The following is a 23,914-nucleotide window of genomic DNA, read 5'->3' on the forward strand; positions in this document are numbered from 1 at the left end:
CCAGAGCTCTGATGTACAGTGGATTGGCCTATACAATTTGACCAGAGCTCTGATGTACAGGGGGATTGGCCTATACAGTTTGACCAGAGCTCTGATGTACAGGGGATTGGCCTATACAGTTTCACCAGAGCTCTGATGTACAGGGGATTGGCCTATACAGTTTGACCAGAGCTCTGATGTACAGTGGATTGGCCTATACCGGGGGTCGGCAACCTGCGGCTCCCGAGCCATTTGTGGCTCTTTCACCTCTGTGCTGCGGCTCCCTGTGGCTTTGGGAAATAATTGGTCAGTATTTAATTAAAATGTATTTTATGTTAGTTTGTTAGCTTTTGAAATGTAATTATGGTGATCTTGTACATTTCCTGCCACATCCGAAACGGCTCACAATTAGCCGGCATTCCGGCTAAGGGAGATAGCCTACGGGGGTTTGTGAGTACGCGTCTTTTGCAGCATCTGCGTCCATGGGGGCTGGGTTGAGGGAGGCTTAAAAGCAAGGCTGTTTAGTTCGAATAAAGCTATCTTTGACTGCAGTTTACTGACACCGCTACAACGTGTTTTTATCGCTGGCTGTCCAGACGGAAGGTGCTGAAACGCTTTGTCGCGTGTCTGGAAGAAGTGAAAACTTTCCTGGGCAGCAAAGGGCTCACCTTTCCTGAGCTGGAACAGCCAGAGTGGCTGGAAAAGCTACACTTCATGGTAGACATGACAGCGCACCTGAACACGCTGAACACAGCTCTTCAGGGGAAAGGACGTACAGCCCTGCACATGTTGGAGGATGTTTTGGCATTCGAGCGCAAGTTGACAGTGCTTGCCAGAGATTTACAGAAAGGCACTTTGTCTCACTTCCCCAATTTGAGAGAGTTCAAACAAGGTCACGACATGATAATTTCGGAGTATTTACATTCTGCAATCATCGCAATGCAAACATCGTTTGGGAAACGCTTCTGTGAGTTCAGAGAGGAAAAAAACACATTATCCTTCCCGGTCACTCCCTTAAGCATCGATCCTTCCCTACTGAATACGACTGCATTGGCAGGTGTGAGTCAACCTGATCTTGAGATGGAACTGGCCGACATAGCCGACAAAGACATATGGGTGTCCAAGTTTAGACGCTTGACAGCAGACCTTGAAGATGTTGCCCGTCAGAAGGCCGTTCTTGCTCAGAAACACAAATGGAGTGATATTGAAAACCTCACAGATGACAGCTTGCGATCCTGTGTAAAGATGAAGGTGACATCATACAGCCCTGATGTGCAGACGCTGTGCGCTGAGGTCCAGGAGCAGAAATCCCATTAACCAAGTATGATAAATATTTTAATTGCCTATTATTTTACTCATATTCATATTTTTTCATAGTTCAGTGAAATAGTCCTTTCATTTTTCAGGATGACAGCTGGCTGACGTTATTTTTGGTTTGCTGCTGGCGGAAAATTTAAGTTCGGCGTTTTTCATAAATACAAGAAGGACTCAAATAGACATTGAGTATTTTACTTAAAAGTAACTTTCAACCCAACGTCTTTTTTTCGGAGTTCAAAATGTTTTTGTTGCATGCAGAAATGTAATTTCGTTTTCTCTGCAGGAGTTCATCAATTTCATAAATGCAACACATTATAGTTTGTTTATACATAGCATAAAGGCAAAAAAAAACGTTGTATGCAGTGTTATTTCATTTTAAATGTCAAACGGGTTTTGCGGCTCCCAGTGTTTTCTTTTCTGTGGGAAACGGGTCCAAGAGGCTCTTTCAGTGGTAAAGGTTGCTGACCCCTGGCCTATACAGTTTCACCAGAGCTCTGATGTACAGGGGGATTGGCCTATACAGTTTGACCAGAGCTCTGATGTACAGGGGATTGGCCTATACAGTTTTACCAGAGCTCTGATGTACAGTGGATTGGCCTATACAGTTTCACCAGAGCTCTGATGTACAGGGGATTGGCCTATACAGTTTGACCAGAGCTCTGATGTACAGCGGATTGGCCTATACAGTTTGACCAGAGCTCTGATGTACAGGGGATTGGCCTATACAGTTTGACCAGAGCTCTGATGTACAGTGGATTGGCCTATACAGTTTGACCAGAGCTCTGATGTACAGTGGATTGGCCTATACAGTTTGACCAGAGCTCTGATGTATAGTGGATTGGCCTATACAGTTTGACCAGAGCTCTGATGTACAGGGGGATTGGCCTATACAGTTTCACCAGAGCTCTGATGTACAGTGGATTGGCCTATACAGTTTCACCAGAGCTCTGATGTACAGGGGGATTGGCCTATACAGTTTGACCAGAGCTCTGATGTACAGGGGGATTGGCCTATACAGTTTGACCAGAGCTCTGATGTACAGGGGGATTGGCCTATACAGTTTGACCAGAGCTCTGATGTACAGGGGGATTGGCCTATACAGTTTCACCAGAGCTCTGATGTACAGTGGATTGGCCTATACAGTTTCACCAGAGCTCTGATGTACAGGGGGATTGGCCTATACAGTTTCACCAGAGCTCTGATGTACAGGGGATTGGCCTATACAGTTTCACCAGAGCTCTGATATACAGGGGATTGGCCTATACAGTTTCACCAGAGCTCTGATGTACAGGGGATTGGCCTATACATCTTCACCAGAGCTCTGATGTACAGTGGATTGGCCTATACAGTTTGACCAGAGCTCTGATGTACAGTGGATTGGCCTATACAGTTTGACCAGAGCTCTGATGTACAGGGGATTGGCCTATACAGTTTCACCAGAGCTCTGATGTACAGGGGATTGGCCTATACATCTTCACCAGAGCTCTGATGTACAGTGGATTGGCCTATACAGTTTGACCAGAGCTCTGATGTACAGTGGATTGGCCTATACAGTTTCACCAGAGCTCTGATGTACAGTGGATTGGCCTATACAGTTTGACCAGAGCTCTGATGTACAGGAGATTGGCCTATACAGTTTCACCAGAGCTCTGATGTACAGTGGATTGGCCTATACAGCTTCACCAGAGCTCTGATGTACAGTGGATTGGCCTATACAGTTTCACCAGAGCTCTGATGTACAGGGGATTGGCCTATACAGTTTGACCAGAGCTCTGATGTACAGTGGATTGGCCTATACAGTTTGACCAGAGCTCTGATGTACAGGGGATTGGCCTATACAGTTTGAACAGAGCTCTGATGTACAATGGATTGGCCTATACAGTTTGACCAGAGCTCTGATGGCCTTACCTGTTCCCACCTCTCACAACAAGGATCCAGGGTTGGACTTTGAGAGGCACAAAAGGAAAGCAAATTAATTTTACTCCCTTTTTTAAAAAAAAGCACAAGGCCACTTGGATTGAACATAACCCCAAATTATCCTGTTCTTCAAAGTTCAAAGTGCAGTTATTATCGTAGTATGTATATGTTACCATATACCACCTAGAGATTCATCTTCTTGCAGGCGTTTTCAGAAAAATAAAGAAAAACAATAGAATTTCTGAAAAAAAGGTACATTAAAAAGTAACAACCACTGTAAAAGAAGACAAATTGTGCAAATAAATGAAGTTGTTTATTTATTGATTGATTAATTTATTGAGATACAACTCAGAACAGGTCTTCTGGCCCTATAAGCCGCGTTGCCCAGCAATCCCCAGTTTAACCATAGCCTAATAACGGGACAATTTACTATGACTAATAACCCACCAACTGGTACAACTTTGGACTGTGGGAGGAAACCAGAGCACCCAGAGGAAACCTACACAATCGCAGGGAGAACGTACAGCTGTGTTGTAAAGTGTTGTGCTATGCTGCCTCTTGGGCCAGTCGGCACATGGGAACATGAGCTTTAATCATAAACAAGAGAAAATCCGTAGATGTTGGGAATCCAAACAACACACACAAAATGCGGGAGGAACTCAGCAGGCCAGTCCTGCCGAAGGGTCTCGGGCCAAAATGTTGACTGTACATTTTTCCATAGACGCTGCCTGGCCCGCTAAGCTCCTCCAGCATTTTGTGTGTAGCATGAGTTTTAAGATGTCATTGAATTGAGTCTAGCTTGTAGAATCAGTTTGGAGTTGTGAGTGAAGTTATCCACGGCCAGCTGATAAAGTGCCTGTACTGTGCTGTAGTGTTCTGCGTTCTCTTTATCCGACTTTGTTGAGCTCTGAGGCTTTCCTGATCTTTAGGTTTACTGCTTAACTTGGCAATATGACGGGTCTTTTCCGCTGAAGCGACGCCAAATTGACTTTTCTTGACAGCTGTTGCTGAAACATGTTTCCTGTTTTGATTTCTTTGCTTGAGAGGGATATGTACAACTCTTCCAGTAAAAATGGTTTTACGTAATGCAGGAGAATGCAGAGAAAACGGGAGAATCTGGAGGAAACCCACATGGTCGTGGGGGGAAGGTACAGTACTGTGCAAAGGTCCGAGGCATATATATGTCTAAGACTTTTGTACAGTACCGTATTTGTCAACGTGGAGCAGAGAGCGAGTTTGTAAATCTGGCAGGAACAGAGTATGTTGGGAATGACGAAGGTGGAGAGACGTGGGAGGGGTGTGTGACAGATGGCAGTGCCAGGGACAGGGGTGGTGTGGGTGCAGATACACCCAGCCCTGAGACACCAGGCAATGTTTTATTGATCATTACAGAGTTCATTATTTCAATAGTTTCTTTCACTATCCGCGCATATATACAATGTACAACCTGAAATTCTTGTTCTTCACAGACACCCACATAAAACAGAAGAGTGGCCCAAGGAATGAGTGATAGTGAAAATGTTAGAACCCCAGAGTGCCCCCCATGCTCCCTGCCACGCACAAACAGTAGCAAGTGTCGACCCTCCTCCTTCAGCATCAGCAACCTCCACCCACCAAGCATGCAATAGCAAAGACCCCCAAAAAAAGACTGTGATCTGCAGTACAACAAAAACTAATTGTTCACCAGATAATTCAACATACATTAGGCACTCTCTCTCTCCCTAGTAAATGGCATAGGGGTGTCACTCAGCGAGAGGGGAGACATAGGCAAATCAGCTCACTGATTTATGGTGTTAAAGTTTTCCAAGTTCTCCGACTTGAGAATTGGCCACGAACTCTCCCCACCAATGTGTGCGAGAGAGAGGGGTGATCTGTGTACAGAACCACCGACAATTGATCCGCTGCTCCTGATGTGTCCTGCGATGGTGGCACTGGCTTAGAATTGCTTGTCCCCAGGGCCACGAGGCCTCGGAATCCTAAAGGCCCGCTCGCTTTCTAGCCCTTGGGATGTCGAGAAATGGTCTGTCAGCGAGCCCCTGGGAGGGGGAACCATCAGCGGAAAGAACAAAAGTTTGAGTGCAACTCTAGGTCAGGGTCCTGGACCTGGAATGGAAAAAGAGAGACATTAAAATACCGCAGGTGAGCTTGAAGAAGTCACTGTCTGGTGCCATCTTAGCTCCGCCCACCTATTGGGCGTTGGTGATCCCCACTCCTTCCCCATTTCCCATCCGTGATTCCCCTCTCCCTGTCCCCTTCCCACTCTCAGTCCGCAATAGAGACCCACATCGGAGTCAGGTTTCTCATCAGACACATCATGCAATGAAATTTTGTTTTTTTTTGCGGCTGCAGTACAGTGCGATATATAAGGTTAATACAGTACTGTGCAAAAGCTTTAGACACCCCATGTGTGCCTGAGACTTGCACAGAGTTCTGTAGAAACTCCTTGCACTGACAGGTGGTGTTCATGGACTGTTCAGAAACCTGATGGCGGAGGGGAAGAAGCTGTTCTTAAAATGTTGAGTGTGTGTCTTCGGGCTGCTGTAACTCCACCTTGATGGTAGCAGTGAGAAGGGGGCTTGCCCTGGGTGACAGAAACCCTTCATGAAGAATGCCACCTTCTCGGGGTATTGTGTTTTGAAGATGCCCTCAATGATGGAGTTGGCTGAGTCTAAACCTCTCAGCCTCTTGCAGTCCTGTGCTTCGGAGGCTCCGTGCCAGAGACTTTTTCCCAGGGCGGAAGTGGTTAATACGAGGGGACATGATTGGAGGAAAGTGTAGAAGGGATGTTAAAGAGTTAGGTTTTTTCACACAGTGAGTGGCAGCTGTATGGAACTCGCTACCAGGGGTGGTGTTAGAAGTGGACGCATTAGGGACATCCAAAGAACTGTGAGGTAGGCACATGGATGATAGAAAAATGGAGGGCTTTGTGGGAGGGAAGGATTCGATTGAATTTAGAGTGGTTCTGTGTTCTATTTTCAATCAGAATACTTTCCACCATACATTTATAGAAATACGTAAGAGTCCTTGGTGACATACCAAATCTCCTCAAACTCCGAAATAAGTAAAGACCCTGGTGGGCCTCTTTTGTGATGGCATCAGTATGTTGGGTTCTGGATTGTTCCTGTGAGGTGTTGATGCCCAGGATCGTGAGTGTAGTTGAGGAAAAGATCTCACCACTGCCTCACGACTGCTGTTTTGCTTCACAAGTATCACAGTCTCTAACACTGGACAAAACAGATGCTCACACAACCTATGCCTCATATAAGATACACGGCCTCCCCCTGACCATGCAGCTCTCCCTTGATGAGCCAGTTCCCAAGGCGAAGCTTTAGTTACAGCTGTCTGGGAGAGCTTTGCACCGAGACCTGAAGGGTTAACTACATCTGTTCTGGCCATTAATAGAATGCTGAAACAAAACACAGACGTGAACCATCTGGGTGGTCAGTGTAAGACAAGTTGACGGAGTGGGAGACAGTTCAGTGTGATCCTGCGGAAAGTTTGATTTGTGTCCTGGCAGCATGCAGTACGTACAATGCGGGCTAGAAGGTCATTGTCTCATTGATAGATAATATCAGAGTCAGGTTTATTATCGCTGGCATATGTCATGAAGTTTGTTAATTCAGTGGCAGCAGTACAAAGCAATACTTAATAAATGAACTATGGTAAGTACATTTATATATATATATAAACTAATTCAATTAAAATAGTAGTGCAAAAACAGAAGTAATTTTTAAAAAGTCAGATAGTGTTCATGGGTTCAATGTCTATTTAGAAATTGAATGACAGAGGGGAGGAGCTGTTCCTGAATCAGATTCTGAATCGGAATCAGGTTTAATATCATCAGCATATGTTGTGAAATTTGTTGTTATGCAGCAGCCCTACATTGTAATACAGAATAATAAAAACTGTAAATTGCTGGTCAAGGCGGATACCATAGAGTCTTTTAAGAAACTTTTGGATAGGTACATGGAGCTTAGAAAAATAGAGGGCTATGGGTAAACCTAGTAATTTCTGAGGTAGGGACATGTTCGGCACAACTTTGTGGGCCGAAGGGCCTGTATTGTGCTGTAGGTTTTCTATGTTTCAATGTATGTATAAATAAGTGGTGCAAAAAGAGAGAAAAAAAAGTAGTGAGGTAGTGTTCGTGGGTTCAATCTCCATTCAGAAATCTGAAGGCAGAGGGGAAGAAGCTGTTCCTGAACCGTTGAATGTGGGCCTTCTCCCTGATGGTAGCAGTGAGAAGAGGGAATGTGACCACGCATTCAATCTCAAATGTTGCCATATAGCATCAGTCCCTTTCTCTCACCCTGGTAGTAATGCTTCTCACTCTTAACAACACACCTGCCACACCACAAAGTATTCGTCTTCAGAAGGGCAGCAGAGTGGGGTAGCCGAGAGCTGAGCTTAATCCTGACCTCTGGCGCTGTCTGTGTGGAGTTTGCAAGTTCTTCCTGTGACGGCGTAGGGCTCTGAGGAGTGTGGTAGAACGGAGGATTCTGGGAATCACGATCATCATCGTTGTGCGCCGTGTTGTATGACGTGGGCGATCATCGTCTATGACCGTGATTGTTCTTGGCAAATTCTTCAGAAATGGTTTGCCATTGTCTTCATCTGGGACTGTCGATCCTTGAAAGTGAAATTGCAGGTAGATAGAGTCATTAATAGAGCCGAAAGCTCTATTTTAGGCACATTGGCCTTCATAAATCAACGTATTAAGTACAGGAGATGGCATGTCATGTTCAAAATGTAAAGGAAGTTGGTGAACATAATTTGGATTTTTGTGTACAGGTCTGGTCACCTACCCTCAGCAAAGATATGAATTAGATTGAAGGAGTATGGAAAAAACTGACAAGGATGTTATCAGAACTTGGGGACCCGAGGGCAGAATATGTTAGGAGTTTATTCCCTGGAGTGGAAGAGAACGAGAGAAGATTCGATCGAGGTATACAAAATTATGAGGGATGTGGACAATGTAAATGCAAGCAGGCTTTTTTCTGCTGAGGTTAGGTGAGACTAGAACTAGAGGTCATTGGTTAAGGATGAAAGGTGAACTGATTAAGGGGAGCAGTAGGAATGAGGATCAAGCGGAAGTGGTGGATTCGGGTTTGATTGCAATACTTGAGAGGAATTTGGGTTGGTACGTGGGTGGAGGGTGGGGGCATAGAGGGCTGTGGTCCGAGTGCAGGTCTATGTGACTGGCAGATTAATTGAGTGTCCTATGATTCTAATGCGCAGTGATTTGATTATTAATTTCATTAGTTTGGCACACAAATTCAGATTTATTCTCATACACGGCCTACAAGAAGTGTTGACCCTGCCCCCTTGGAAGTTTTCATGTTTTATTGTTTTACCACACTGAATCACAGTGGATATAATTTGGCTTTTTTGACACTGATTAACAGAGAAAGGCTTTTGTGCCAGAGTGAAAACAGATCTCAACAAAGTGATCTAAATTAATTACAAATATAAAACACAAAATAATTGATTGCATAAGTAGTCACCCCCTTTAATGACACACCAAGTCATCTCTGGTGCAGCCAATTGCAGCCAAGCCCCGTTCCTCCCTCCCATCCCCCCCCCCACCTCACCCATAGCCCTCTAACCCCAGGGTAGGGCATCTTTGGCCTGCAGCCTCCTATAGTTTCACAGACACTGGGCCTTCCACTGTCCCAAAGGACTCACAGAGATTCAGGGACTCTGGAGGTGCCAGTTTCTGTGCTGTTATGTGCTGGGTTCCATGTAGATTGAGGTCCATTTGGGCTGGCTTGGCCCTGCATGATAAACGTCCATGATTTCCCTGCAGATGCTGCTACTGAACCATGAATTAATACCCTGTGGACGCCTCTCGTTTTCAGGCCCAAGTACGGTGGCTCATACTGTCTCGGAGAGAGGAAGAGGTTCCGGATATGCAACGTCAAAGCCTGTGGGTCAGAAACACCTTCCTTCCGTCACCTGCAGTGCAGTCAGTTTGACGCCATGCCTTACAAGGGGAAGCTCCACAAGTGGATACCCGTTCTCAGCAGAAGTAAGTCCATATTTAGTTCCTGGTGTTGACTGTCATCCTTCGTGCTTTGCCAGTGATTAGCGTGATGCACAGACAGCTCGTGGCACCCCAGAGTTTGGAGTTCATTCCCAGCGCTGCCTGCATGGAGTTTGTACGATCTCCCTGCGACCACGTGGGTTCCCTCTGGGTGCTCCACTTTCTTCCCACAGTCCGAAGACGTCCCAGTTAGCAAGTTAATTGGTCATCGTAAGTTGGTCTGTGATTAGGCCAGGGTTAAACAGGTGGATTGTCGGGCATTGCAACTTGTTGGGCTGGAAGACCTGTTCTGTGCCGTGTCTCTAAATAAATCAACCAATCCAGAAATAAATAACTTTGCTCATTGATTTCAAGTTCAAGTCTATTGTCAGTCAACCGCACACACGTATACAGCTAATTGAAGCAATGTTCCTCAGGGACACAGTACATATATCACATTCAGCTCATAAAATCATATCAACACAATAATATTAACAGATAATTTAAAAATTCCATAGCTGCACATGTAGAAATAAAGTGCATATGAAACAGTATTAGCACTACTGGCTCAGTCATAACTAACGTGAACTGGGCTGCAGCTTGTTGCTCAGGAATCTCACAGCTGTTACCCAGCCCAGCAGTCCATGTTCTTGATTTTTGTTTTATTGATCGCTCTTTGAAAGGGTGGACATCAACAAAGTGTGCAAAATCCATGCCAGGACCACTGGACTCAAAAACAGTTACCTCCCCCAATTCATCAGACTGATCAACAGCGGCAGCCATTACCCCACCTCACCAACACTACGTGCACGTCAGCCTCTCCTCTCCACTCGTCTCCACAGTCCCCCAGCACCCCCTCCTCCCCCCCATTCACTGTCACTTCACACTGACACTCCACACCTCATCCCTGCACTGACAGTCAATAGACAGTAGGTGCAGGAGTAGGCCATTCGGCCCTTCTAGCCAGCACAACCATTCACTGTGATCATGGCTGATCATACACAGTCAGTACCCTGTTCCTGCCTTTCCCCATATCCCTTGACCCAGCTATCTATAAGAGCTCTATCTAACTCTCTCTTGAATGCATCCAGAGACTTGGCCTCCACTGCCTTCTGGGGCAGAGCATTCCACATATCCACCACTCTCTGAGTGAAAACGTTTTTCCGCATCTCTGTTCTAAATGGCCTACCCCTTATTCTTAAACTGTGGCCTATAGTTCTGGACTCACCCATCAGCGGGAACATGCTTCTGTTTAGGAATTGTGTCCATTGTGTCCAATCCCTTAATAATCTTATATGTTTCAATCAGATCCCCTCTCATCCTTCTAAATTCCAGTGTATACAAGCCCATTCGCTCCAATCTTTCAACATATGACTGTCCCGCCATTCCGGGAATTAACCTTGTGAACCTACGCTGCATTCCCTCAATAGCAAGAATGTCCTTCCTCAAATTTGGAGACCAAAACTGCACACAATACTCCAGGTGGGGTCTCACCAGGGCCCCGTACAGCTGCAGAAGGACCTCTTTACTCCTATACTCAATTCCTCTTGTTATAAAGGCCAGCATGCCATTAGCTTTCTTCACTGCCTGCTGTACCTGCATGCTTGCTTTCATTGACTGATGTACAAGAATACCTAGATCTCATTGTACTTCCCCGTTTCCTAACTTGACTCCATTTAGATAGTAATCTGCCTTCCTGTTCTTGCCACCAAAGTGGATAACCTCACATTTATCCACATTAAACTGCATCTGCCATACATTTTCCCACTCACCCAACCTGTCCAAGTCACCCTGCATTCTCATAAGATCCTCCTGACATTTCACACGGCCACCCAGCTTTGTGTCATCAGCAAATTTGCTAATGTTACTTTTAATCCCTTCATCTAAATCATTAATGTATATTGTAAACAGCTGCAGTCAAAGCACCGAACCTTGCGGTACCCCACTGGTCACAGCCTGCCATTCCGAAAGGGACCCGTTAATCACTACTCTTTGTTTCCTGTCAGCCAGCCAATTTTCAATCCATGTCAGCACTCTGCCCCCAATACCATGTGCCCTAATTTTGCCCACTAATGTCCTATGTGGGACTTTATCAAAAGCTTTCTGGAAGTCCAGGTACACTACATCCACTGGCTCTCCCTTGTCCATTTTCATAGTTACATCCTCAAAAAAGACCAGAAGATTAGTCACTGTCCTATTGTGCTTTCATTTGCCCTGCTGCTACTGAGAAGTGTTCCTCTTGTCAAGAGTCACTTTATAATTTCCTGCCAGTCACCTTGTGTACAGATACTCCTGCACTGATCGCCACTTTACGTACATACCATCAGTCGATGTACAGTATATAACAGGGGGCAGCACGGTAGTATAGCACAACGCTTTACAGTACCAGTGACCCGGGTTCAATTCCCATCGCACGGTAGTGTAGTGGTTAGCACAACGGTTTACAGTACCAGTGACCCGGGTTCAATTCCCATCGCATGGTAGCGTAGTGGTTAGCACAACGTTTTACAGTACCAGTGACCCGGGTTCAATTCCCATCGCATGGTAGTGTAGTGGTTAGCACAACGTTTTACAATACCAGTGACCCGGGTTCAATTCCTATCGCACGGTGGTGTAGTGGTTAGCACAACGTTTTACAGTACCCGTGACCCGGGTTCAATTCCCGTCGCATGATAGCGTAGTGGTTAGCACAACGGTTTACAGTACCAGTGACCCGGGTTCAATTCCCATCGCATGGTAGTGTAGTGGTTAGCACAACGTTTTACAGTACCAGTGACCCGGGTTCAATTCCCATCGCATGGTAGTGTAGTGGTTAGCACAACGGTTTACAGTACCAGTGACCCGGGTTCAATTCCCATCGCACGGTAGTGTAGTGGTTAGCACAACGTTTTACAGTACCCGTGACCCGGGTTCAATTCCCGTCACATGATAGCGTAGTGGTTAGCACAACGGTTTACAGTACCAGTGACCCGGGTTCAATTCCCATTGCATGATAGTGTAGTGGTTAGCACAACGTTTTACAGTACCAGTGACCCGGGTTCAATTCCCATCGCATGGTAGTGTAGTGGTTAGCACAACGGTTTACAGTACCAGTGACCCGGGTTCAATTCCCACCACTGCCTGGATGCAGTTTGTACGTTCTCCCCGTGACCGCGTGGGTTTCTTCCGGGCCCTCTGATTTCCTCCTACAGTCCAGACATGAAACAGTCGGCAGGTTAATTGGTCATTGTAAATTGACCATGATTAGGCTCGGGTTAAATCAGGGGTAGTTGGGCAGTGTGACTCGAAGGGCTGGAATGTCCAATTCCACACTGTATCTCAATAGATAGATAGATAACTGATCTCTTGTGTATGTACGGCCACCATCAACTGTTACTTGTACATTGTGTTTTATTGGATTGCGTTTATAGTTACGTTTATTGCATTTTATGCTTATTGTGTTTTTTATGCTGCAACAGATCTGAAGTATCAGTGATTTTGTTCTCCTTTACACTTGAGTACTGAATAAGGACAATAAACAATCTCACATCTTGAATGGTTTCTTTTGAGCCTGACACGCGGACTCAGCTGATTTGAGATGCTAAAATTAGCCTGTTGCTGATTTCCTGTGACACACAGGTGGAAATTCTGGGGAACTTTCAATTTTATTTTTGCTGGAAGTTTTTTTCGGAAATCCGAGCTCTCAACTCTGCGGCGAGGTCCATGTCTGACCTCTCTGTGGCTTCGGTGGTACAGACTGGTGCCTGTGGGAAGTTTCACAGGTTTTGTTTTCAAATCACAGAGTGGGTTATGCAGCAAGGAAACAGGCCCTTTGGCCCAACTTGCTCGTACTGTCCAAGCTGTCCTCTCGAGTTAGTCCCATTTACCCCTCGTTGGTCCTCAAGAAGGGGGGCATCGATCATTAAAGTCCCTCACCATCCCTTACCCATCACTGTGGAGCCTGTGAGCTCTCTCTGTGACTGAGTGGGTTTCCTCCGGCTGCTCTAGTTTCCTCCACATTCCTAAGTCCTACAAATTCATAGGTTGGTTAGCCACACAGGTATATTGGGGTGGCACAGCTCTTTGGGCTGAAAGGGTCTGATATCATGCAGTACCTCTAAATAACAAATAGTCTTACTAAAGAAATTGCAGTAAGTTGAGTGACTGGAGTTTATTTGACTTTTCCCATGGTGTGACTGTGTCTCCAGTTAATCCTTGTGAGCTACACTGCCGACCTGTAGAAGGCTATTTCGCAGTGAAGATGCTGGATGCAGTGACTGATGGAACACCGTGCTTTGAGGGGAACACCAGCCGAGACATGTGCATCAATGGAATCTGCAAGGTACAGTTTAGTTACAAGGCTAGGAGTGTATAGTATCCATATGGAGCAACATACTGGGACCTCATTGGACAACAGAGTCACATGGGTGTAATGTGTCCATATGGAGGAACATGCTGTTCATTCAGTGTATATTTATTATGAAAGTGTGTGTGTGTGTGTGTATATGTGTGTATATATATACTGTATATGTCAGCACATACAACCCTGAGATTTGTTTACTTGCAGGCATTCACAGTAAATAGAAACACAATAGAATCAATGTAAAGCCACATACCACAGAGACAATCAACCAGTGTGCAAAAGACAACAAACTGTGCAAGAATAATGAATGAATAAATAAATAAGTCGATAGATAGATAAATAAGCAAGCAAGCAATAAGTACCAAGAACACACATTATCGAGTCCTTAAAAGTGAGTTCACTGGTTGTGCAAATATTTCAGTGTTGGGCTGATTGAAGTTAGCCCCACTGGTTCAGGAGCCTGATGGTTGAGGGGTAATAACTGTTCCTGAACCTGGTGGTGTGAGTCCTGAGGCTCCTGTACCTCCTTCCTGATGGTTGAGGGGTAATAACTGTTCCTGAACCTGGTGGTGTGAGTCCTGAGGCTCCTGTACCTCCGTTCTGATGGCAGCAGCGAGGAGAGAGCATGTCCTGGGTGGTGGGGATCCCTGTCGATGGAGGCTGCTTTCCTGTGACAGTGCTCCATGTAGATGTGCTCAATGGTGGGGAGGGATTTACCCGTGCTGGACTGGGCCCTATCCACTACTTTTTGGAGTATTTCCTGTTTAAGGGCTTTGGTGTACTGAGAACCTGTTGGACAGGAGAGTCACATGGTATACAAAAATAATGGTACTGACTAGATCAATTATTTGCCAGGAGCTGGCAGACTCTGTACGGATTAGAATTAACATTATATTCAGTCACACTCAATTTTGCATTTTGTTGTTCCCGGGTGACATGGGAACATAGCTGTTAGCGTAACCCTATACAGTGTCAGTGATCCGGGTTCATTCCCCACTATGCTCTGTAAGGAGTTTGTATGTTCTCCCTGTGACTGCGTGGGTTTCCACCGGGTGCTCCGGTTTCCTCCCACGGTCTAAAAACATACAGGTTATTGGTCACATGGATGTAATTGGGCCAGAAGGACTTGTTACTAAAGTACATTTTCCCTTGTACTATGAGTACAGATGTGATGAATGAACTATAGAGATGACACACAAAGTTTATCACCATACCTCTCTACGTGTGACAATAATAAACCAGATTTTCGGTTTAAGATGCATGGAACACTAATTATATCAAACAGTATCGATAGTATCGATCATATATTGGTTAATCCTTACAGTTACTAATAAACCACTGCCTCTTTTGTTGAGATAGATAAAGTCAAAGTAAATTTATTATCAAAGTATTCACCCCACTCCTTGGAAGTTTTCACGTTGTGTTGTTTTACAACATTGAATCACGGTGGATTTAATTTGGCTTTTTTTGACGCTAATCAACAGAAAAAGACTTTTGTGTCGAAGTGAAAACAGATCTCTACAAAGTGATTTAAATTAATTACAAATATAAAATACAAAATAATTGATTGTGTAAGTATTCACCCCCTTTAATGTGACACACCAACTCATCACTGGTGCAGCCAATTGGTTTTAGAAGTCACATAATGAGTTAAACAGAGATCACCTGTGTGCAGTCAAGGTGTTTCAATTGATTGTAGTAAAAATACACCTGTGTCTGGAAGGTCCCGCTGCTGATGAGTCAGTTTCCTGGCAAAAACCACACCATGAAGACAAAAGAACACTCCAAGCAACTCCGCAAAAAGGTCATTGAAAATCACAAGTCATGAGATGGATACAAGATAATTTCCAAGTCACTGAATATCCCTTGGAGTACAGTCAAGTCAACCATCAGGAAATGGGAAAAATATGGCACAGCTGTAAGTCTGCCTAGAGCAGGCCATGCAAGAAGGTGACGTGAGGGAGGCCACCAAGAGACCTTTGACAAATCTGGGTAGGTTACAAGCTTCAGTGGCTGAGGTGGGATATACTGGTGCCTGCTACTTCACCAGCTGTAGCTTCATGTGAGACTGGCAAAGAGAAAGCCATTGTTGGAAAAATAACTCACGTGAAATCTCAGCTCAAGTTTACCAGAAGGGTTGTGGGAGACTGAAGTCAGCCAGAAGAAGGTTCTATGGTCTGATGAAATTAAAATTGAGCTTTTTGGCCATCAGACTAAATGTTTGGTGTAAGCCAAACACCACCATTCATCAAAAACACACCATCCCTATGTGAAGCGTGGTGGTGGCTGCATCAAGCTGTGGAGATGCTTCACTGCAGAAGGCCCGGGAAGGCTTGTGAAGGCAGAGGATATAATGAATGCAGCAAAATACAGGGAAATCCTGGAGGAAAACCTGATGCAGTCTGTAAGAGAACTGTGACTTGGGAGAAGATTTTTTCCCCCCAGCAAGACAATGACCCCAAGCATAAAGCCAAAGTTACGCAGGAATGGCTTAAAAACAACAGAGTTAATGTCCTGGAGTGGCCAAGTCAGAGTCCAGACCTCAATCCAATTGAGAATTTGCAGCTGGACTTGAAAAGGGCTGTTCACTCATGATCCGCTGCAGTATGACACAGTGTGAACAGTTTTGTAAAGAAGAATGAGAAAAATGTGCAGTGTCCAGATGTGCAAAGCTGATGGAGACCTATCCACACAGACTGGAGGCTGTAAATGCTGCCAAAGGTGCATCTACCAAATACTGTCTTGAGGGGGGTGAATACTTATGCAATCTATTATTTTATGTTTTATATTTGTAATAAACATAGATCACTTTGTAGACATCTGTTTTCATTTTGACATGAAAGAATCTTTTTCTGTTGATTTGTTTCCAAAAAAAAGCAAAATTAGATCCACTGTGATTCAATGTTGTAAAACAATAAAGCATGAAAACTTCGGGGGGGGGGGCAGTGAATACTAGTTATAGGCACTGTATACGTCACCAAATACAACCCGAAGATTCATTTTCTTGAAGGCAAAGAAACACAACAGAACTAATTAAAAAAAACTACACGTAAATACTAACAAACAACCAATGTGGGAAAGAAGACAAACTGTAGAAATGCAAACAAAAATCAATCTGAGAACATGGATCGTAACATCCTTGAAATGAGCCATAGGTTGTGCAGTCAATACAGTGCTGAGGTGAGTGAAGTTATCCACACTGGTTCAGGAGCCTGATGGTTGAAGGATATTATCTGTTCCTGAACGTGGTGGTGTGAGTCCTGAGGCTCGTATACCTCCTTTTGATGGCAGCAGGGAGAGGAGAGCATGTCCTGGGTGGTGGGGGTCCTGAGGCTCGTGTACCTCCTTTTGATGGCAGCAGGGAGAGGAGAGCATGTCCTGGGTGGTGGGGGTCCTGAGGCTCGTGTACCTCCTTTCGATGGCAGCAGGGAGAGGAGAGCGTGTCCTGGGTGGTGGGGGTCCTGAGGCTCCTGTACCTCCTTTCGATGGCAGCAGGGAGAGGAGAGCGTGTCCTGGGTGGTGGGGGTCCTGATATTTATTGATGTTGTCCTGTGACAGCACCCTGTGTAGATGTGTTCCATTGTAGGGAGGGGGCAAATGTTTGAAAGACTGAGGAGCTGGGATGATAGACTGTGGCACGGGGTTCGAGACCAGCATAGATCTGTTAAGGTACCTATCTTCTTGAGGTCTTACATGGAAACCTTATTAAAACTTATCAAATGTTGAAAGGCCTCAGCAGAGTGGATGTGGAGAGGATGCTTCCTTTGGTGGGGAGTCTAAGACCAGAGGACACAGCTTCCCTTTAGAACAGAGGTGAGGAATTATGGCAGAAGTTGATGGATTCTTGACTGGTCAGGGAATAAAGGGTTATGGGGAGAAGGTGGGAGATTGGAGCCGAGAGGGAAATGGATCAGTCTTTTAAAAATGGCAGAGTAGACTCGAAAGGCCAAATGGCCTAATTCTGCTCCTATTTACTAGCTGTGCCTAAATGTATTTGTGAATACTTTACACAGGGAGTTCTATTTGTATTCAGGTGCATCAGTAATGTAATAAATAGCTTATTTCTGGTGTTGAAATATTAATCCAGATGGCTGGCAGGCACCCAGAATGATTGAAATAGTTTATGGCGTGCTATTAATTTGAAATATCAGCAGTGTATTTCACTTGGACATTTGCTCTGGCAATCTGGGCAATGTCTGTCCTTTCATCTTCTAAGTACTAGGAGTCTATTTGCTGGTGGTGTTGGAGTAAGGCCAGCATGTTCAGTACAACTCGGAGACAGATGCCCACAGTCTTGGCCTCAATTGAAGACAAAAGAAGAAAGGTTTATCTTGGGTCCACACCAGCCAGTAAAGGAACAGTTATTACACTTCAACCATTAAGTTCCTGAACCAACATGGACAACTTCACTCACTTCAACACTGAACTACCTTCACAACCTGCAGATTCACTTACAAAGACTTTTTTGAGAACTTGTATTCTCAGCTCTCCCCCCTCTCTCCCTCTACCCCCTCTTCTCCTCTCCCTCCTCTCCCTCTCTTCCCCCCACTCTCCCCTCTCCCCCACTCTCCCCTCTCCCCCACTCTCCCCTCTCCCTCTCTCTCCCCTCTCCCTCTCTCCCCCCCCCCCCCAGTCTCTCCTTTTAATTTCTTATTCTTTTACACTTTGGATGTCTGACTTTGTTTATCTGTGGATTTTTTACTGTAGTTCTTTATGTTCCTGTAAACGCCTGCAAAGTGATTCTCAAGCTGGATATAGTGACATATATGTACTTCCGTTACAAATTTACTTTGACCTTTTTGAAGTTTCCGTAGCACCTTTCACAGCCTCAGGAAGTTCCAAAGTGCTGCTTCATGGCCAATAAAGTGTTTTTATTGTGCCGTCCCCGTTGTAGTTTGGAACTATGCCACCCTCTGCCCAGGAAAAGCAATGTCACAATGGCAACTGATGCTACAACTTCCAGACCGCGGAGTTAAGATCCGGCCTTTTGACTTACTGAACATTTGGGCTCTAAGACGTCTTTGAAAGCTTTATAATTAACAACTTGAAGATTCTGTTATTGAACGCGGTGACTGAAGGGCTGGAATACTTGGGGACTCTTTGCTGAAGAGGTTGAAACCTGCTTTAACTTTTAGACAAGTGTAGATGAGATAATGCTGGCAGTTCCATGAGTCAGACCCCATTTACAGGACGCTGTTGGCCTGAAGGTTGACTCTGTTGTGCACATTCATAGATCAGATGCATAAGCCAGGATTCAGACAGATAATTGCCCCTCTCTGTGGCCTGCAGCCTGCTCTGGTGAGAAAGTTCATTCATGCTATTGTATTCCAAATGAAGCGATACTTTGCCATGAGCTGGGTTGAGCTTTACAAAGTGGATCTTTGTTTAGTGGGATAAAGACAATCAAAACAGAAGCTGAATGCAGCAGCTGGATTGGAAAGACATTCCTGCCTTGTTATGACACCTTCTCTGTTAGATAAATGACTCTTGACTCAATCCTGTGTTAACACCATGTCCAATATATCCTCAGTATAATGAACAACAGACACCCAGTGCACTAGCTTAACACCACTGCTCACATCAGAACCCAAAACTCATGATTGTTTAATGTAATTTTCAGTGTATAAATGTAAGGGAGAATACGATAACTGTCACTCAGGATCTGATGCAGCACAAAACACAATGAGATAAAGAAAACAATAATAGAAAACACAATAAATACAGTCTTGTGCACAAGTCTTAGGCGTGTATGTATATATCTATCGATCTTGCTTTAGACTTTTGTGCAGTGTTATATTTGTCAACGTGGAGCAGAGAGCGAGTTTGTAAATCTGGCGGGAGCAGCGGATGTTGTGAATAGTGAGGGTGCAGCATCTCAGGAGGGGTGTGGGACTGGTGGCAGAGGAGTACGAGGGCAGGGAAATGGCACAACTACAGACATACCCAGCCCTGAGGCTCCAGGCAAGGTCATTTGATCCCAAACAATTGGTTTATTGATCATTACAGAATATCTCTCTGGTGCTTCCCTCTCCCTTCCCCTTTTCCTAAACATGATTCCCCTCTCCCTGCCCCCTTCCCATTCTCAGTCCACAATAGAGACCCATATCAGAATCAGGTTTATCATCACTCACATATGTCATGAACGGCAGCAGTACAGTGCAATACATAAAATGACCACAGGACTGTGCAAACATCCATTTATTTGTACTTTTGCACGTTACTGTGTAATTACATTAGAATCTTTGAACCTTTGAAGGTAGTTTATATACATCGATTGTATGTACTTAAAGTGACAGTCGGCACAGGAGTGTCTGTACATAAGGTGACTGACAGGAAATGATAAAGTAGCAGTGGTGGGAAGTTTATCTTGAAGACACTCAGAGCCTCAAGATAACGACGAGACAAAGAAACCCTTATTTGTTTCTCTGAAGAAGTAAAGCCACTTGGCCATTTGATAAGATTGGATTTCTACCCTTTGTCTGCTCTGCCACCAGATCCACTGATCCCTCAATTATCCTGGTGCCCAGCAACTTAATCAATATTAGCCCTGAATAAATATCAGCCATTGAGAATTCCAGAGGCTCGGAATGAAGCAAGTTCTCCTCATGTCATTCCCAGAGAAGGTTGTCACACCAAGAGAGCGATGTGTTTTCCATGTTCTATAATTTCAGGTACAGAATTTGCCCTCTGGGAACGAGATGAGGAGAACTTGCTACATTCCGAGCCTCTGGAATTCTCAATGGCTCAATCCTATGTCCAATAAATCTTCAGTTTAGTGAGCCATATTTTTATAAACACCTTCCACACTACCTGAATGCTGCTGTTCATATTCTGTTGAAAACTTGGCACAATATAATTTCATTTGCCAACCAATGAACCCTGAAGAGAGGCATTAAGAGGAAAGACTTTGTCCTTGACACAAGAGATTCTGCAGACGCTGGAACTCTTGTGCAGCACAGCATGGTAGTGTAGTGTTAGCACGATGCCTCACAGTAGAGGAGACCCAGGTTCAATTTCGGCTGCTGCAATCTATAAGGAGTTTGTACGTTCTCCCCATGACCTCGTGGGTTTCCTTTGGGCGATCCGGCTTCCACCCACAGTCTAAGGATGTACCGGTTGGTGGGTTAATTGTCATTGTAAATTGCCCCATGATTAGGCTTGGGTTAAATCAGGGGATTGCTGGGCGGTGTGACTGAAAGGACTGTTCCCGCTGTATTTCAATAAATAAGAAATAAAAATAAAAACTGCTGGAGGAGCTCAGCAGGTCCGGGAGCATCTATGGAAACAAATAAACAGTTAACGCTTCGGGCAGAGACCCCTCTTCAGGGCTCATCAGGTCCTGATGAGCAAGTCCTGGGTGAAGTCCAAAGTTGGAGGCCTGATGTCTGAGTGTCTGAAAATCCGGGACAAGTACTGGAGGCCTGTCTCTGTGAGTGGGTGGGTGAGTGGGAGAGGGGATTGTCCTCTTGTCACATTATGTAGCTTTGTTGTTTCTGTTTGCGTTCTTCTGACGAAGGTTTTTGGTGCTGGAATGTGTGGTGACACCCATGGGCTGCCCACACCACCTTCATTCTTCACCCCCTGAGAGAATATGGCCGGCAGTACAGACTCCCACAAACCCATAACTTCTGCAGCCGGGAACCTCACCACCTCGGAGGGAAGTACAAAAGACACTAGTCCTCATCGAGGGATCAGCAGAGAGCAGTTTCAAGTTGCTGTGTGTCAACATCTCTGAGGGTCTATCCTTGTCCCAACATATTGTTGCAATTACAAAGAAGGCACGACAGCGTCTGTACCTCATTAGGAGTTTGAGGAGAGTTGGTATGTCACCAAAAGGCATTTGCAAATTACTGCAGATATACTGTGGAGAGCATTCTAACTGGTGTAACCATCTGGTATTGTGGGGTGGGGCCACTGCACAGGATCAGAAAGAGCTGCAGAGAGTTATGAACTCTGCCAGCTCCACTAGCCTCCGCAGCGTTGAGGACATTTTCAAAATGCCATGCCTTAGAAAGGTGACGTCTGTTATTAGGGACCCTCATCACCCAGAACGTGCCCTCTTCTCATTGTTACTGTCAGGGTGGAGGGTCAGGGGCCTGAAGAGAGACACTCAGTGATTCAGGAACAGCTTCTTTCCCTTCCGTCATCTGATTTCTGAATGAACCCTCAGTAATTTTTCACTCATTCTTCGCACCTACTTTCTTAATTTTCTTTTTTATATATACTGTACTTATTGTAATTTATCTTTTTTTTCATTATATATAGCAATGTACTGCTGCTGCTGCAAAAAAAGCAAATTTCATGAGATATACCAGTGATTTAAACTGATTCTGAATCTGATGTAATGAGTTGTTTGTGTGGGGAGCTGGAGAGCATTGGGCTCTGAGGTTTATCAGAGCACCTCAATTGGTTAATTGTTGTTTAACTAAAGTCGTTAATGGTTTAGAGTTCCTTGTGTTTTTCTCGAGTGATTCAATCCTTGTTATGCAGAGCCCTGGTGTTTTCTGTTTTGTTATGCCTCACGGTGTTGGAATTCTTTTGGATAAATTCTGGCCGCTGTCTCTTCATTGGAGTCTGTCTTTCCTCCACACTTGGGTTCTGACATTCCCAGCGCACATCGTGACAAGCTTGACCTGTGATAATGGCTCTTCCGTGATCATTGAATCTACATGAATTCAGAAATATTTTACAGTTGTGGGCTCGAGCATTAGGCTGACCTTTATTCTGTGGTCCACTGTGCTCTTCTTTCAGATTTGCCTTTTTCAGTTCTTCTGCCGTTTGAATTGAATTGACCTTATTTCTGACAACCTTCACATACATGAGGAATAAAAATCTATATGTTACATCTCCGTCTGAATCTGCAATGTGCAATCATAGTCATTTATAATCATAATAAATAGAACAGTCAATGTAATATAGAGTACACTCAGATCAGCGTGAATTCATCAGTCTGATGGCCTGGTGGAAGAAGCTGTCCCAGAGCCTGTTGGTCCTGGTTTTAATGCTGTGGTAATGTTCCCCGGATGGTAGCAGCTGGAATAGTTTATGGTTGGGGTGACTCAGGACCCCACTGATCCTTTTTCTCACACCTGTCTTTGTAAATGTCCTGAATCATGGGAAGTTCACAACTACAGATGCGCTGGGCTGCCTGCACCACTCTCTGCAGAGTCCTGCGATTGAGGGAAGTACAGTTCCCATACCAGGCAGTGATGCAGCCAGTCAGGGTGCTCTCAATTGTGCCCCTGTAGAAAGTTCTTAGGATTTGGGGGCACATACCAAACTTCCTCAACCGTCTGAGGTGAAAGAGACGCTGTTGTGCCTTTTTCACCACACAGCTGGTGTGTACAGACCACGTGAGGTCCTCGGTGATGTGGATGCTGAGGAACTTGAAGCTGTTTACCCTCTCAAACCCAGATCCATTGATGTCAATAGGGGTTAGCCCGTCTCCATTCCTCTTGTAATCCACAACCAGCTCCTTTGTTTCTGCTACATTGAGGGAGAGGTTGTTTTCTTGACATCACTGTGTCAGAGAGATGACTTCTTCCCTGTAGACCACCTCGTTATTGTTCGAGTTAAGGCCGATCAATGTAATGTCGTTGGTAAATTTAATTAGTAGATTAGGGCTGTGGGTAGAGACACAGTCGTGGGAGTAAAGGAGGGGACTCAGTATGAAGCCTATCACCTATCACCATTTGCACCTATTACCTCATTCTCACTTCTCCAGTTTCACACCTCCTCCCCACCCCACCACCACCTGCCTACCTTTCCCCCCTCATCTGGATTCGCTTCTCACCTACCAGCTCCTGTTCCTCCCCTTCCCACCACTCTTGTTCGAACCTCAGCTTCATATGTCACATGAACATTGAAACGGTACAGTGAAATGCGCTTTCTGTGTCAAATCAAATTAGCAAGGACTAAGATGGGCAGCCGAGTCACGTCGCCACACAGCTCACTAAACCTAACCGAGTGTCTTTGGAATGTGTGAGGAAGCCAGAGCACCCGGAGAAAGTCCACAAGGTCACGGGATTTGAAGCCCGATCCCACAGCAGGTGCTGTAAAACGATTGCACCAACCACTGTATTACCAGGCTCCCTTACCTGTCTCCGTCCAAAACGCTGACTCTCCGCTCCCCTCCAAAGATGCTGTCCGACCTGCTGAGTTCCTCCAGCATTTTATGTGTGCTGCTTGAGATTGCAGCATCCGCGGAAGTGAAATTTTAAATTTAAAATAATCTGATTCACATCTCTGTAATTAGAACTCCCTGTGTTTTCTGTATATCCAAGGCCAGAGTTCAGAACGTTTGGGGCAGGTCACAGAGCTTATTAACTTGGAGGATACAG

At 45.0% G+C, this 23,914-nt stretch overlaps 1 protein-coding gene and 1 long non-coding RNA gene across 2 annotated transcripts in view; one reads left to right on the top strand and one right to left on the bottom strand.

Moving 5' to 3' along the window:
- LOC132382623 (A disintegrin and metalloproteinase with thrombospondin motifs 7-like) overlaps positions 1-23,914 on the top strand; it is a 205,884-nt gene that overhangs the window by 87,009 nt on the left and 94,961 nt on the right. The window contains exons 12-13 of the mRNA XM_059953029.1: positions 9,069-9,238; positions 13,420-13,553. Coding sequence (XP_059809012.1) covers positions 9,069-9,238; positions 13,420-13,553 — 304 coding nt within the window. The remainder of the gene's footprint in view (positions 1-9,068; positions 9,239-13,419; positions 13,554-23,914) is intronic.
- On the bottom strand, positions 3,576-23,769 carry LOC132382626 (uncharacterized). Its single transcript, XR_009508431.1, has 3 exons — positions 23,672-23,769; positions 7,555-7,839; positions 3,576-5,316 (listed from the first exon to the last, which is right to left on the bottom strand). It is a non-coding gene; the product is annotated as an uncharacterized LOC132382626 (long non-coding RNA).

Source organism: Hypanus sabinus, chromosome 28 (genome assembly GCF_030144855.1).
Source record: "Hypanus sabinus isolate sHypSab1 chromosome 28, sHypSab1.hap1, whole genome shotgun sequence".
NCBI lineage: Eukaryota > Metazoa > Chordata > Chondrichthyes > Myliobatiformes > Dasyatidae > Hypanus > Hypanus sabinus.